The 14,667-nt window shown below is 57.4% G+C and overlaps 1 protein-coding gene across 14 annotated transcripts in view; it reads left to right on the forward strand.

The window, feature by feature from the left end:
* PALM (paralemmin) overlaps positions 1-14,667 on the forward strand; it is a 40,482-nt gene that overhangs the window by 23,634 nt on the left and 2,181 nt on the right. For 7 of the 14 annotated variants that reach the window (XM_045381059.2, XM_065535156.1, XM_045381061.2 and 4 more), the window contains 3 exons: positions 2,871-2,892; positions 4,131-4,190; positions 8,637-8,768. In XM_045381059.2, the coding sequence (XP_045236994.1) occupies positions 2,871-2,892; positions 4,131-4,190; positions 8,637-8,768 (214 nt within the window). The remainder of the gene's footprint in view (positions 1-2,870; positions 2,893-4,130; positions 4,191-8,636; positions 8,769-14,667) is intronic. The other 7 variants (XM_074025118.1, XM_065535155.1, XM_074025122.1 and 4 more) reach the window with 2 other exon arrangements.

Here is a 14,667-nt window from a genome sequence, read left to right on the forward strand (position 1 = left end):
CCAAACTCCTGACCTCAGGTGACCCGCCCCTCAGCCTCCCAAAGTGCTGGGATTACAGGCGGGAGCCACCTTACTTGGCCTGTTTTGTGTTGTTGTTGTTTTTGTTTTTGACACAGGGTCTCACTCTCACTCAGGCCAGAGTGTGGTGGCACAACCACAGTCCACTGCAGCCTCAACTTCCCCAGCTCCAGCGATCCTCCCGCCTCAGCCTCCCAAGTAGCTGGGACCACGGGTGCACGCCACCACACCCGGCTAATTTCTGTCTTTTTGGTAGAAACGGGGTCTCCCTCTGCTGCCTGGACTGGGGTTGTCATGGTTTCTGTTGAACCCCTGCATTGTTTCGTGTGGCTGAGCCTCCAGAAAGCCGTTCCCATGGGAACAGCATCTCCGTTTGATGGGAGTAAAACCCCGGCCCACAGAGGCTGGCTGGAGGCCACGCAGCTGAGTGGTCCTTAGTGGTCTCAGCTGTTGAATCTGGCATCTGCCATCTAAGCCAGACTATGTTAAAACCAGACCCTCGGCCGGGCTTGGCAGCTCACGCCTGTAATCCCAGCACTTTGGGAGGCCGAGACGGGTGGATCACAAGGTCAGGAGATCGAGACCATCCTGGCTAACACGGTGAAACCCCGTCTCTACTAAAAATACAAAAAATTAGCCGGGTGTGTTGGCGGGCGCCTATTGTCCCAGCTACTCAGGAGGCTGAGGCAGGAGAATGGCGGGAACCTGGGAGGCGGAGCTTGCAGTGAGCTGAGATCGCACCACTGCACTCCAGCCTGGGCGACTGAGCAAGACTCCGTCTCAAAAAAAAAAAACAGGCCGGGCGCGGTGGCTCAAGCCTGTAATCCCAGCACTTTGGGAGGCCGAGATGGGCGGATCACGAGGTCAGGAGATCGAGAGACGATCCCGGCTAACACGGTGAAACCCCGTCTCTACTAAAAAATACAAAAAAATAGCCGGGCGAGGTGGCGGGCGCCTGTAGTCCCAGCTAGTCGGGAGGCTGAGGCAGGAGAATGGCGTAAACCCGGGAGGCGGAGCTTGCAGTAAGCTGAGATCCGGCCACTGCACTCCAGCCTGGGTGACAGAGCAAGACTCCGTCTCAAAAAAAAAAACAAAACAACAAAAAAACAAACAAACAAACAAAAAAAACAGACCCTTGGCCGGGCTTGGCAGCTCACGCCTATAATCCCAGCACTTTGGGAGGCCGAGGTGGGCGCATCATTTGAGGTCAGGAGTTCAACAAGACCAGCCTGACCAACATGATGAAACCCCGTATCTACTAAAAATACAAAAATTCACCGGATGTCGTGGGGGCACCTGTGATCTCAGCTGGTCAGGAAACTGAGAATCGCTTGAACTCTGGAGGCAGAGGTTGCAGTGAGCTGAGATCCCGCCATGACACTCCAGCCTGGGTGACAGAACGAGATCCTGTCTCAAAAACAAAAAAAAAGACCTGGTTCTGGGCACAGTCCCGGACCTCACTGAGCTCATGTCAGGTGGGAAGATGGCCATGAGTCAGTAACCACCCAGGGAGCATGGTCAGGCTGAAGAGGTGGGAAGCCCAAGGCGCTGTGAAATCCCCAAGGAAGTTCCTCATTCGTGGGAGGGCTGGGCGGGTGTCCTGGAGGACGTGGGGTATTTTCTTTGTGGTTTTTTTTTTGAGACAGAGTTTCACTCTTGTTACCCAGGCTGGAGTGCAATGGCACGATCTCGGCTCACTGCAACCTCTGCCTCCCGGGTTCAAGTGATTCTCCTGCTTCAGCCTCCCAAGTATATGGGATTACAGGCATGTGCCACCACGCCTGGCTAATTTTAGTTTTTAGTAGAGACGGGGTTTCACCATGTTGGTCACACTGGTCTCGAACTCGTGACCTCAGGTGATCCGCCCACCTCAGCCTCCCAGAGTGCTGGGATTACAGGCATGAGCCACTGCACCTGGCCAAGGAAGTGGGTTTTGAAGTTTGAATAGGAGTTCTCCAGGCGCTTTTTTCCCTGAAGGGTGATTGAGCTGGTGTGGGAGGCCAGCAGTACACGTGCACGGTCCCTGCCTTCCTGAGGGGCACACCCGGTGACGTGATGGGGGAGAGTGGAGTGAGGGAACATCAGACACCACGGCCGTGAGTCAAGAGTGTGTCCCAGAAACAGCAGGAAGACCAGGGAGGCCAGGGCACCGTTCAGGGAGAAGGGCCTGTGTGCAGGGTCTGACCACGCAGGGCAGAACCGGCTCAGGCAGGAGACGCTAGACCCTGGGCCTTGCGCAGTGGCTCCCAGGAGGCCACGGCAGGAGGCTCACTTGAGAGCAGGAGTTCAAGACCGGACTGAAGGGGCACAGAGGAGCCGGCTGGATTCAGGGCGGCCTGTGGGAGCCACTGATGCGGGGGCAGGAGGGGAGGGAGAAAAGAAACGAGAAATGAGTGGTGGCTCACGCCTGTAATCCCAGCACTTTGGGAGGCCGAGGTGGGCGGATCACCTGAGGTCGGGGGATCAAAACCAGCCTGGCCAACGTGGAGAAACCCCGTCTCTACTAAAAATACAAAATTAGCCGGGTGTGGTGGCGCGTGCCTGTAATCCCAGCTACTGGGGAGGCTGAGGCACGAGAATCGCTTGAACCCGGGAGGCGGAGGCTGCAGTGAGCCGAGATTGCCCCGCTGCACTCCAGCCTGGGCGACAAGAGCAAAACTCCGTCTCAAAAAAAAGAAGAAAGAAAGATGACCTGGGTGTTTCTGGCCAGAGTCCCAAGAGGATGGGATGAGAAGCGGGCGCGTGTGACCTCATCCACCGTGCCAGCCCTTCCCAGGCTCCTGACCCCGGGGCTCCCCTCCCTCTGCCCGGGGATGCTGGCACCCCTCACCCCTCTCTCTTCTTTCTTGCAGACCCCGGTGGGCACACCCAAAGGTAGGGCTTCTGGAAGGAACTCGTGGGGCCTGGGCGCACTCTGGTGGCCAGAGAGGGGATGGCAGGGCGGGGAGTGCAGCTACAAAGTAACAGGTGCTGGGGCCTCAGGCCTGTGATCCCAGCGCTTTGGGAGGCCAAGGCGGGTGGATCACCTGAGGTCAGGAGTTCGAGACCAGCCTGGCCAACATGGCGAAACTCAGTGTCTAGTGAAAAAATACAAAAACAATTAGCCGGGTGCGGTGGCTCATGCCTGTAATTCCGGCACTTTGGGAGGCTGAGGCAGGAGGATCGCTTGAAACCAGGAGTTCAAGAACAGCCTGGGCAACACAGGGAGACCCTGTCTCTGCCAAACATAAAAAAATTAGCCACCGGCCGGGCCCAGTGCTTCAGGCCTGTGACCCCAGCGCTCTGGAAGGCTGAGACAGGTGGATCCCTTGAGGTCAGGAGTTCGAGACCAGCCTGGCCAATATAGTGAAACCCCATCTCTACTAAAAATACAAAAAAATTAGCCGGGTTGTGTTGCGCGCCTGTAGTCCCAGCTGCTGGGGAGGCTGAGGTGGGAGGATCGCTTGAGCCCAGGAGGTTGAGACGGCGGTCAGCTGTGATCGCACCACTGCACCCCAGCCTGGGTGACAGAGCGAGACCCTGTCTGTAAAATGCATTTCACGCTTCCATATCGATAGCGGGACAGTCGGCAGCCAGGGTTGACGCTGGCGTCTGAAGTGCCTCTGGCCTGGTTTGTGTGTGTTAATTATTCATAAGGAAGTGTCTCCTTGTCTTACTGTAGAATTAAAAATTAATCATTAAAAAAATCTAGGCAGGCCTCTCAGGGATTTTGTGAAAATCACTGGACTGAGGATGAGGAATGAACTACGGGGGTGGCTGTGGGATTTTCTAGGGGTCTGGAGGGGCCCAGGTGCCTGTGTCTGTGTGGGGTCTGGGGGTCTAGGGAGTCTAGGTGCCTGTGTCTGTGTGGGGTCTGGGGGTCTAGGGGGTCTAGGTGCCTGTGTCTGTGTGGGGTCTGGGTGTCAGGGGGGCCCAGGTACCTGTGTCTGTGTGGGGTCCGAGGGTCTGGGGGCCCAGGTGCCTGTGTCTGTGTGGGGTCTGGGTGGGGTCAGGGGCCCCGGTGCATGTGGGGGTCCAGATGCACTTGTGTGAAGGGGTGTTGGGCTGTCTAGGGGGTCCGTGTGACCTCTCCTCTGACCCCCGTCTCTCTCTCCACCTCCTCTCCTGTGCAGACAAGCGAGTCTCCAACACGCCCGTGAGGACGGTTGACGGCTCCCCCATGATGAAGGCAGGTGGGTTGGTCCCCCAGGCTCTGGGCCCCAGATCCAGCCACCATCGGGCCAAGTCTCAGTCCTGGAGGGCCGGGTGGGGTGGGGGCGACACCGACCTGCTCTCCGCAGCGTCTGGCCGGGCTGTGGTTGTGGGGGTGGCGGCTGGACCACGGCCGAGGCTCTGAGCCTGGGGTGGGGCCCCCTGTGCTTTGTGTCCTCGTCCCACGCCGGCCCATGCTTCCCTGAGAAGACGGGCCCCACGCATGGCGGCTCTAACCGACGCAACCCCACGGCTTTCATTCCACCCTAACCTCACGGCTCCCTCCTGGGGCCCACGGGGGGTGGTGCTCACGCCTGAACACGCTCGCTGCAAATCTTACCTGCTCCGGTCCTTGGGCAGTAGGACCGGCTGCCCTGGGAGAGTGAGCTTCCCGTCCCTGGAGGCAACCAAGCCAGGTCCCCGGCGCTGCTGCGCTTCCAAGAAGCAGGGGAAGCTCGGGGTTGACGCCGAGTGCCACACGGTGCTCAAGTCAGGCTCGAACCCCTGGTATGCCACGTGGTGCCGGTGTCTTGAATTTCTCCACTTGCCAGAGGGGTGGGACCTCGGTACGCCATTCTGGGGCCTGGCACAGGACAGGAGCCCAGTAATGGAAAATCATTGCAGTCGGCAAAACCACTGCGGTGTGAGTGAGCTGGAACAGCATAGGAGCAAGGCAGAGGGCCCGGCGCGGTGGCTCACACCTGTAACCGCAGCACTTTGGGAGGCCGGGGTGGGTGGATCGCCTGAAGTCAGGAGTTCAAAACCAGCCTGGCCAACATGGTGATACCCCGTCTCTGCTAAAATACAAAAATTAGCCTGGCGTGGTGGTGCACGCCTGTAATCCCAGCTACTCGGGAGGCTGAGGCAGGGGAATCGCTTGAACCCAGGAGGCAGAGTTTGTAGTGAGCTGAGATCGCCTCACTGCACTCCAGCCTGGGCGACACGAGCAAGACTCTGTCTCAGAAAAAGCAGGAAGGCAGGGAGGTGAAGAAGGACTCTGGGGTGGCTGGCCAGGACAGGACAGGGCTGGAAGGAAGGAGAGCCACCCAGAGGCCCAGGTCTCCAGCAGGTCCAGGGTGGGGGTTGCCCCAGGATGCAGGAGACAGAGGCATTAATGTGTCAGAGCAGGTGGTGCCTGTGGGCCTCTGTGCCAGTGAGACCAGCCCTGGCAGACACCGGGGACCAGGTCCCCCACTGGTCCCCATGGCCACTGACTTTGTGCAGTGCGCGACCTGCTCAACAGTGTGGGCAGCTCTGGACTAGCTGTCTGGGGTGGAGGGCTGAGGCTGTGCAGGGATATAGGGTTGAAAAACAGTCGTCCCTTCACCCGACATGCTTATCAAGCGCCTGCTGTATGCCAGGCATTAGGGGAGCAGGTGTTCTAATGAGGGCCACAGCCTCTACTACAGAAGAAAAGTGAGGCCAAAGACGTTGAGTTGGAGGAAGGAGGATTTGAACCACAGGGCTCGGGAGGGGAGCGTTCAACATTTGAGAGGTGACGTCTGAGTAAAGACCCAAAGGTGCTGGGGGAGCAAGGCACGCAGCTATCTGGAGGAAGGTGTTCCAAGCAGAGGGCACGGCCAGTACAGAGGCCCCGAGGCAGGACAGGGCCTGGGGTGTTGGAGGAACAGCCAGGAGGCCGGTGTGGCTGGAGCAGCGTGAGGAGGGGGAGAGGGCGGAGGGGAGAAGATGGAGAGATTGTTCAGGGCCCTGTGGCGGGATGGGAGAGGGAGGGAGGCGGGAACCATAGGGGGCTGTAGGCAAAGCCGGGACTGCCCCGACTCCGTGGTCACTCACGCCCTCTGGTGACCGCGGGGAGAACAGACCGCGGATGGTGCCAGGCGGAGGGGACAGGGCTGCTGGGGAAGGAGGCTGGGATGGGCGGTGGAGGGGCGAGCAGTGGGCGGTTCCCTGTGTTCTGAAGGTGGAGCCCCCAGGGTTTGAGGAGAAACGGGTGTGGGGGCATAAGAGGCAGGGAGGACCGGCCGGGCGCGGTAGCTCACGCCTGTAATCCCAGCACTTTGGGAGGCCGAGGCGGGCGGATCATGAGGTCAGGAGATCAAGACCATCCTGGCTAACACAGTGAAACCCCATCTCTACTAAAAATACAAAAAATTAGCTGGGCGTGGGGGCGGGTGCCTGTAGTCCCAGCTACTCGGGAGGCTGAGGCAGGAGAATCGGTTGAACCCAGGAGGCAGAGGTTGCAGCGAGCTGAGATCGCACCCCTGCACTCCAGCCTTGGCAACAAGAGCAAAACTTTGTCTCAAAAAAAAAAAAAAAAAAAAAAGTCAGGGAGGACTGAGCTGCCCCCAGCGGGTGGGAAGAGCCAGGCGTAGTGGGCAGGCGTAGGGGCAGATGGGGAGTGGTGTTACGGAATGTGAGAGTGGGGCTTTTGTGGATAGAGGCTGAATCCAGGCCAAGGTCCTGGTGGGGATGGGCGTGCAGGAGATTGGAGCCCGGTGCCTGGACGAGGTCCCCGGAGCAGAGTCCAGGGCCGCAGCCGGGCCTGAGCGTCGAGGTGGGGTGGGAGGAAGGAAACGAGGTGGCCGTGGGGGCCGAGGGGCTGGGCGATGGCAGGGCTGCCCACAGTGGGGACCGACGGGCGCTCAGAAGTGGCGAGGGAGCAGGTCACGTGGCTATCTGGGGGAAGGGTGTGCCAGGCATTGGGAACAGCCCGTGCAGAGGCCCTGAGGCCGGGCCGCACCTGGGGTGCAGTGTCACGGGTCAGGCCAGTAGTCCTGGCAGCCCTGTTCAGCTCCCACTGCGGGGCGGGGTCTCTGGGAGGTGCTTGATGACCCCCGGTGTTCGGCATCGTCGGGCAGCCACCAGTCGCTGTTAGGATGCAGGCTGTGTGTGGCTTCTGTGGGAATCACTTTTACAGAGCAGGGGACGGGGAGCTGAGTGTGGAGTCAGGGCCCTGATGAGTAGCGATGTTCAACTATCTCACGAGGGTCTCCTTCATTCTCTGAGTCTGAATAGATAATGGCACGTCCAACAGTCAGCTGGAAGGAGGCGGCCGGGCGCGGTGGCTCACGCCTGTAATCCCAGCACTTTGGGAGGCTGAGACGGGTGGATCACGAGGTCATGAGATCGAGACCATCCTGGCTAACACGGTGAAACCCCGTCTGTACTAAAAAATACAAAAAACTAGCCGGGCGAGGTGGCGGGCGCCTGTAGTCCCAGCTACTTGGGAGGCTGAGGCAGGAGAATGGCGTAAACCCGGGAGGCGGAGCTTGCAGTGAGCTGAGATCCGGCCACTGCACTCCAGCCTGGGCGACAGAGCGAGACTCCGTCTCAAAAAAAAAAAAAGAAAGGTCAGCTGGAAGGAGGCATTGAGTCCCGGGGGTTTGGGTGGTCGGGGCGGGGCACAGGTCAGGCTGGGGACTGTGGGTCTGCAGACTGAGCCCCAATCTTGGCCATGACCCCAGGCAAGGCAGGGTCTCCCTGCGACTCACCTGCCCCTCTGAGAATCCAGGAATGGCGGCGCTTGAGGGCTCACGTCTATAATCCCAGCGCTTTGGGAGGCCGAGGTGGGAGGATTGCTTGAGCCCAGGAGTTTGAGACCAGCCTGGGCAATATAGTGAGACCCCCATTTCCAGAAAAGATAAATTAGCCGGGCATGGTGGCACACACCTGTGGTGCCAACTACCCAGGAGGCTGAGGTGGGAGAATGACTTGAGCCAGTAAGGTCCTGACTGCCGTGAGCTGTGATCGGGGCACCGCACTCCAGCCTGGCCGACAGAGCGAGACCCTCTATCGATTTAAATAATAGGCCAGGCGCAGTGGCTCACACCTGTAATCCCAGCACTTTGGGAGGCCAAGGCAGGCGGATCACCTGAGGTCAGGAGTTTGAGACCAGCCTGACCAACATAGAGAAACCCCATCTCTACTAAAAATACAATAATTAGTCAGGCGTGGTGGTGCGTGCCTGTAATCCCAGCTACTCAGGAGGCTGAGGCAGGAGAATCACTTTAACCCGGGAGGTGGACCCAGATGACACCACTGTGCTCCGGCCTGGGCGACAGAGCGAGGCTCCATCTCAAAAAAAAATTAAAACGATCTGGGAACAGTGAAGCCTTTCCAAAGGGCTGGGCTGGAACTTGAGCTTGACAGACAAGAGTTTGGTGGCCAAACAGAGGACACAGTGCAGAGGACAGGGATGAGGACCATCTGGGCGGACAGCAGGATGGGGCCTCGAACACCAAGGAGAGGTGTTCAGACCGGGCGCCCCGGGTACTGGGGAGCTATGGAGGGATGTAGAACTGGGGAGGGCCGCGTCGAGAAGGTGCCCCGGCATCCCCAGCTCCTCCTGCCCCATCGCTGCTTGGCTCTGTGCTGCTAGCTCCCCCCTCCCTGGCTTGGCCGCAGCCCGGCGGGGGGCGCGGGGGCGGGCGGGCTGTGGCGTAACCCCGTGACTCTCGTGCCAGCCATGTACTCGGTTGAGATCACTGTGGAGAAGGACAAGGTGACAGGGGAGACCAGGGTGCTGTCCAGCACCACGCTGCTCCCTCGGCAGCCGCTCCCTCAGGGCATCAAAGTCTACGAGGACGAAACCAAAGGTACGCGCACCCCGGCCCCTGCCCTCCCTCCGCCCGGGCCGGAGCCCTGAACGAGTGTGCTCCTGGCGTGTGGGCCCAGCGTCACCCCGGAGTCGGGACGTGAAGCAGATGACGCTTTCAGGCCAGGGCGTCACCCCCTGCGGCCCACGGCTGGGCTCAGAGGTCGTTCAGCCCCGTGCCCACTGCCCAATCATTCGTCCACTCCAGAAAGCAGAGCCGGGTGCCAGGTACCCAGCCGGGCTCTGGAGGAAAATCTGGAGGTAGATTCAGCTTCTGTCCTCGCTGGGTGGCAAACCAGTCCCTTCCATCTGGAGCTCCAAATAATTCATTTAAATTACTGCTAGCACAGGGGCTCACGCCTTTAGTCCCAGCACTTTGGGAGGCTGAGGCAGGAGGATTGCTTGAGCCCAGAAGTTTGAGACCAGCCTGGGCAGCATAGCAAGGCCCTGTGTCTACCAAAAAAAAAAAAAAAAATTACCCTGGCATGGTGGTGCGTGCCTGTGGTCCCAGCTACTTGGGAGGCTGAGATGGGAGGATCCCTTGGGCCCAGGAGGTTGAGGCTGTAATGAGCCATGGTCACACCACTGCACTCCAACCTGGGCAACCGAGTGAGACCCTGTCTCTTAACAATATAAAAATAAAAAAAGAATTGCTAGTGTGATAAAAGCTACAGAAAATGCACATCCAGAGGGCTGTGAGAGGGTCTCACAGGGCGAGGATGGGGTGGGGGGAGGCTTCCCAGAGGAGGTAAGCAGGGGCTCATCAGAGGCACTCAGTGCATGGGAACCACACCTGGCAGAGCTGCAGCACCTGCAAAGGCCCTGAAGTAGGATGGAGTTTGCTGGACTGGAGGGGTGAGGGGAGCCGGGCTCCTGGGGTGAGAGGAGACAGGCTGCAGGGGTGAGAGGAGTCAGTCTGCAGGGGTGAAGGGAGACGGGTTGCAAGAGGAAAGGGAGATGGGCTGCAGGGATGAGGAGAATCGGGCTGCAGGGGTGAGAGGGGCCCATCTGCAGGGGTGAGGGGAGACGGGCTACAGGAGTGAGGAGAGGTGGGCTGCAGGGGTGAGGAGAACCGGGCTGCAGGGGCGAGGGGAACTGAGCTGCAGGGGTGAGGGGAGCCGGGCTGCAGAAGTGAGGGGAACTGAGCTGTAGGGGTGAGGGGAGCCAGGCTGCAGAAGTGAGGGGAACTGAGCTGCAGCGGTGAGGGGAGCTGGGCTGCAGGGGTGAGGGGAGCCGGGCTGCAGGGGTGAGGGGAGCCAGGTTGATCAGGGAGTTGAGGAACTGGTCTCATGCAGGAGAAGGGTGCTTTGCCTGGAGGCAGGGGGACAGGGACAGGCAGGGCCGTGTCCTGAGGGCTTTGGGAAGCCTTGGGTGGGTTCGGTCCTGACGGTGCTGAGGTCTGTGTTTTAAGGGCTCCTCCCGGTCAAGAGGCAAACAGGCTGTGGGAGATGCCAGGGATCCCAGGAGGAGGAGGGAAGCTCCGCACAAAACCCCAGTCTCTTTCGTTCTCTCTCTTTTCTTTTTATTGATTTATTTTCTGGAGGAAGAGTTTCACTCTGTCGCCCGGGCCGCAGTGCTGCAACGCCATCGCGGCTCACTGCAGCCTCCAGCTCCTGGGCTCAAGTGATCCTCCTGCCTCGGCCTCCCAAAATGCTGAGACCACAGGCGTGAGTCACCGCACCCAGCCTCTTTTTCTTTGTGAGATATAATTCGCAGACCATAAAATTCCACCTTACTGGGAGACTCACCTGGGCCCGGGACACTGCAATGAGCTGAGATGGCACCCCTGCACTCCAGCCTGGGCAACACACCAAGATCCTGTCTCAAAAAAAAGAGAGGACAGAAGCCCCGTCTCCATCAGCTATCACCCCCGTCCCCTCCCCAGCACTGGCGCCCACACATCCCCTCCTATCTCTCTGGATTGGCCTGTCCTCGACATTTCATAGAAATGGGATCACATGGCCGGGTACGGTGGCTCACGTCTGTAATCCCAGCACTTTGGGAGGCCGAGGTGGGTGGATCAACTGAGGTCAGGAGTTCGAGACCAGCCTGGCCAACATGGAGAAACCCTGTCTCTGCTAAAAATACAAAAAGTAGCCGGATGTGGTGGCACATGCCTGTAATCCCAGATACTTGGGAGGCTGAAGCAGGAGAATCACTTGAACCCAGGAGGCGGAGGTTGCAGTGAGCCGTGATCGTGCCATTGCCCTCCAGCCTGGGCGACAAGAGTGAAACTCTGTCTCAAAAAAAAAAAAAAGAAAAGAAATGGGGTCACACACTGTACGTGGCCTTCTGTGTCTGGCATGACATCCCCAAGGTGCATCGGCACTGTGGTCTGGGTTGGAGCTGGCTCCTTTTCATGGCTGAATACTATTCCACGGGTTGAGTGGACCTTCTTCCATCTGTAGACATTTGAGCTGTTGCTACCCTTTGGCTACTGTGAGTAGCATGCTAGGAAATTTGTGTGCAAGTATTTGTTTCCGCCCCTGCTTCCGAGGCCTTTGGGTGTACACCTAGGAGCGAACGTCTGGGTCCTGAGGTGACTGTGTTGAGCTCAGTGAGGACCTGCCATTTTCCACGGCAGCTGCACCGTCCCGTTCCCACAGGTCACAGACAAGGGTCCAGTTTCTCCACGTCCTCGCCAACGCCTGTAGCCCATTCTCGTGGCGTCCTGGTGGCGTGAACGGGGGCCTCCCTGTGGTTTGCATTCCCAAAGCCTTCTGTTCTCAGGCACCTTGGCCTCTGCGGTGCCCCAGATGCTGTCAGAGGAGCCCCCACAGCCCAGCTCTGGGGTGGCCTTGGGGTGTGGCCCTGGCGGCATCTCAGCTCCAGCCATCCCCAGCTGTGTGGCCTTGGGAAGTCCCCATGCCTCGTCTTCCAGACGAGGTCCTCACTCCCGGTCACTCCACCCTCCTCAGCCTGGCCCCTGGGGATTCCAGACCTGCCAGGCTGGACACTGGTTGCTTAGCCACAGGCAGGTGATCTGTTTCCATGGCAGCCGAGGGCTCCGATTCCTGTCTTGGGACAGCGGCCAGTGGGAGACACTGAATTCAGTTTCGCCTGATCCAGACACACCCCACCCTCCGGGCCTCCAGCCCAAAGTCACTGAGAGGCCTTGAAGCATGGACTCCCCTCCCTGGGGACTTCAAAACTGAAAGTGGAGAACACTTTCCTTCTGACCTGTAGCCAGGAACGGGAGCCCTGACCCTTGGCCGGGAGGAGGCGAGTCCCTGGGGCCCCCCATTGCGTCCCTTCCAACTCCCAGTGTGGCCCAGGCAGACATGATTCTAGAAGGAATTTGCAGGGCTGTGAGCTGGGGCTGGCATCAGATCATAGCAGGGAGTCGTGGGGTGCTGGACTCTGGCCCTTGGAGAGTCCAACAGAGCTGAAAAAGTGTCAAGTCAGACACAGATAAGGAAATTTGGAAAGACTTGGGAAGCACATTTAGCAAGAGTGATTATATATATAAAATGCTACCAGTGGAGAATACACGTTCTTTTCAAGCACGGAACACTGTCAGAAAGTGACCACCACGACCCAGGCTGCCAAGGAGGTTTTAGGATTGTTACAGAGTTTGTATCTTCTGTCTGTGTTCCTCTACTCCCTGAAATTTAAAAACACCCTCCTAAATAAATTGTGGCTTCCCATGGCAGTCAGTCAAACTGGGAATTAAAAACTATTTACACTTGAAAGTGACATCATCTAACTCGTAGGATACAGCCAAAGCAGAACTCAGAGGAAAATGCGTAGCCTTTAGGGCAGTTCCTAGAATACAAAAAATAAATGAATGAAACTTTAACTTAAGTTAAAATGAATGAAAATGTTAATTTAAGGTCAATCAAATACACCCATAGATGGAAAAAATCAGAATCCCTGTAAAGGCCGGGCACGGTGGCTCACACCTGTAATCCCAGCACCTTGGGAGGCCAAGGCAGGCAGATCACCTGAGGCCTGGAGTTCAAGACCAGCCTGGCCAACATGGTGAAACCCTATCTCTACTAAACATACAAGGATCAGCTGGGTGTAGTGGCAGGTACCTGTAATCCCAGCTACCCTAGAGACTGAGGCAGGAGGATTGCTTGAACCTGGGAGGTGGAGGTTGCAGTGAACTGAGATCACACCACTGCACTCCAGCCTGGGCAACAAGAGCAAAACTCTGTCTCAAAAAAAAAAAAAAAAAAAATGTTGGCGCGGTGGCTCATGCCTGTAATCCCAGCACTTTGGGAGGCCGAGGCGGGTGGATCACAAGGTCAGGAGTTCGAGACCAGTCTGGCCAACATAGTGAAACCCCATCTCTACTAAAAATACACAAAAAATTAGCCGGATGGGGTGGCGGGCACCTGTAAGCCCAGCTACTCAGGAGGCTGAGGCAGGAGAATTGCGTGAACTAGGGAGGTGGAGGTTGCAGTGAGCTGAGATTGTGCCACTGCGCTCCAGCCTGGGTGACAGAACGACACTCGTCTCAAATAAAGGAAAAAAAAAAAAAAAAGAAAAAGAATCCCTGTAACGTGTAACCTCCAGTTCCCCAGGGTGGGTAGTCCTGTCTTGTATAAGAGAAACAGGCCTCGACGCGGGGGAGGAACAGGGGTTTAGCTGTGTTAACTTGGCCCAGTCGTGCCCCTTCTTTGAACTTTCATTTTTGCTATCTTTACGATGGAAAAGAATCCTTACTTTTCAGGGTGATCACATGGGAGCTAGTTGGCTAAAGGATATGGAATTACAGGCCGGGCACGGTGGCTCACGCCTGTCATCCCAGCATTTTGGGAGGGGGAGGTGGGCAGATCACTTGAGGTCAGGAGTTTGAGACCAGCCTGTCTCTACTAAAAATACAAAAAATGAGCCAAGCATGTTGGCTCACGCCTGTAATCCCAGCTACTCAGGAGGCTGAGGCAGGAGAATTGCTTGAACTAGGGAGGTGGAGGTTGTGGTGAGATGAGATTGCGCCACTGCACTCCAGCCTGGGCAACTCCATCTCAGAAAATTAAAAAAAAATCCTAGGCCGGGCGCGGTGGCTCAAGCCTGTAATCCCAGCACTTTGGGAGGCCGAGACGGGCGGATCACGAGGTCAGGAGATCGAGACCATCCTGGCTAACACGGTGAAACCCCGTCTCTACTAAAAAATACAAAAAACTAGCCGGGCGTGGTGGCGGCGCCTGTAGTCCCAGCTACTCGGGAGGCTGAGGCAGGAGAATGGCGTAAACCCGGGAGGCGGAGCTTGCAGTGAGCCGAGATCGTGCCACTGCACTCCAGCCTGGGCAACAGAGTGAGACTCCGTCTCAAAAAAAAAAAAAAAAAAAAAAAATCCTAATTCATTCCTTTCCACTCTTTTTCTATTCCTAATAAATACTTTTGTGCCTATAAATTTTCCTTGTCATTGACTGGGTGCAGTGGCTCACACCTGTAATCCCAGCACTTTGGGAGGCTGAGATGGGTGGATCACCTAAGGTTAGGAGTTCAAGAACAGCCTGGCCAACATGGAGACAACCTGTCTCTACTAAAAATACAAAATTAGCCGGGCGTAGTGGCGGGCACCTGTAGTCCCAGCTACTTCGGAGGCTGAGGTAGGAGAATCGCTTGAACCCGGGAAGTGGAGCTTGCATCGAGCCAAGATTGCACCACTGCACTCCAGCCTGGCGACAGAGTGAGACTCTGTCCCAAAAAAAAAAATTTTTTTTCCTCATTTTACCGCTTTGGCTGCATCTACAGATGCCAGCAGGGGCTTTAATTGTTAGTTCTGAAGGTGTAATCTAGTTCGTGATTTCCTGTTTAGCCTCGAGGAGGATACAAGCCTTGCCCAGGTGTCCCTCCTGCCTCGAGCCAGGTCACTCTCTGTCCCTCCTGGCTCGAGCCAGGTCACTCTCTCTGTCCCTCCTGGCTCGAGCCAGGTCACTCTCTCTGTC

The sequence above is a fragment of the Macaca fascicularis genome, chromosome 19 (assembly GCF_037993035.2).
Source record: "Macaca fascicularis isolate 582-1 chromosome 19, T2T-MFA8v1.1".
In the NCBI taxonomy this organism is placed as follows: Eukaryota; Metazoa; Chordata; class Mammalia; order Primates; family Cercopithecidae; genus Macaca; species Macaca fascicularis.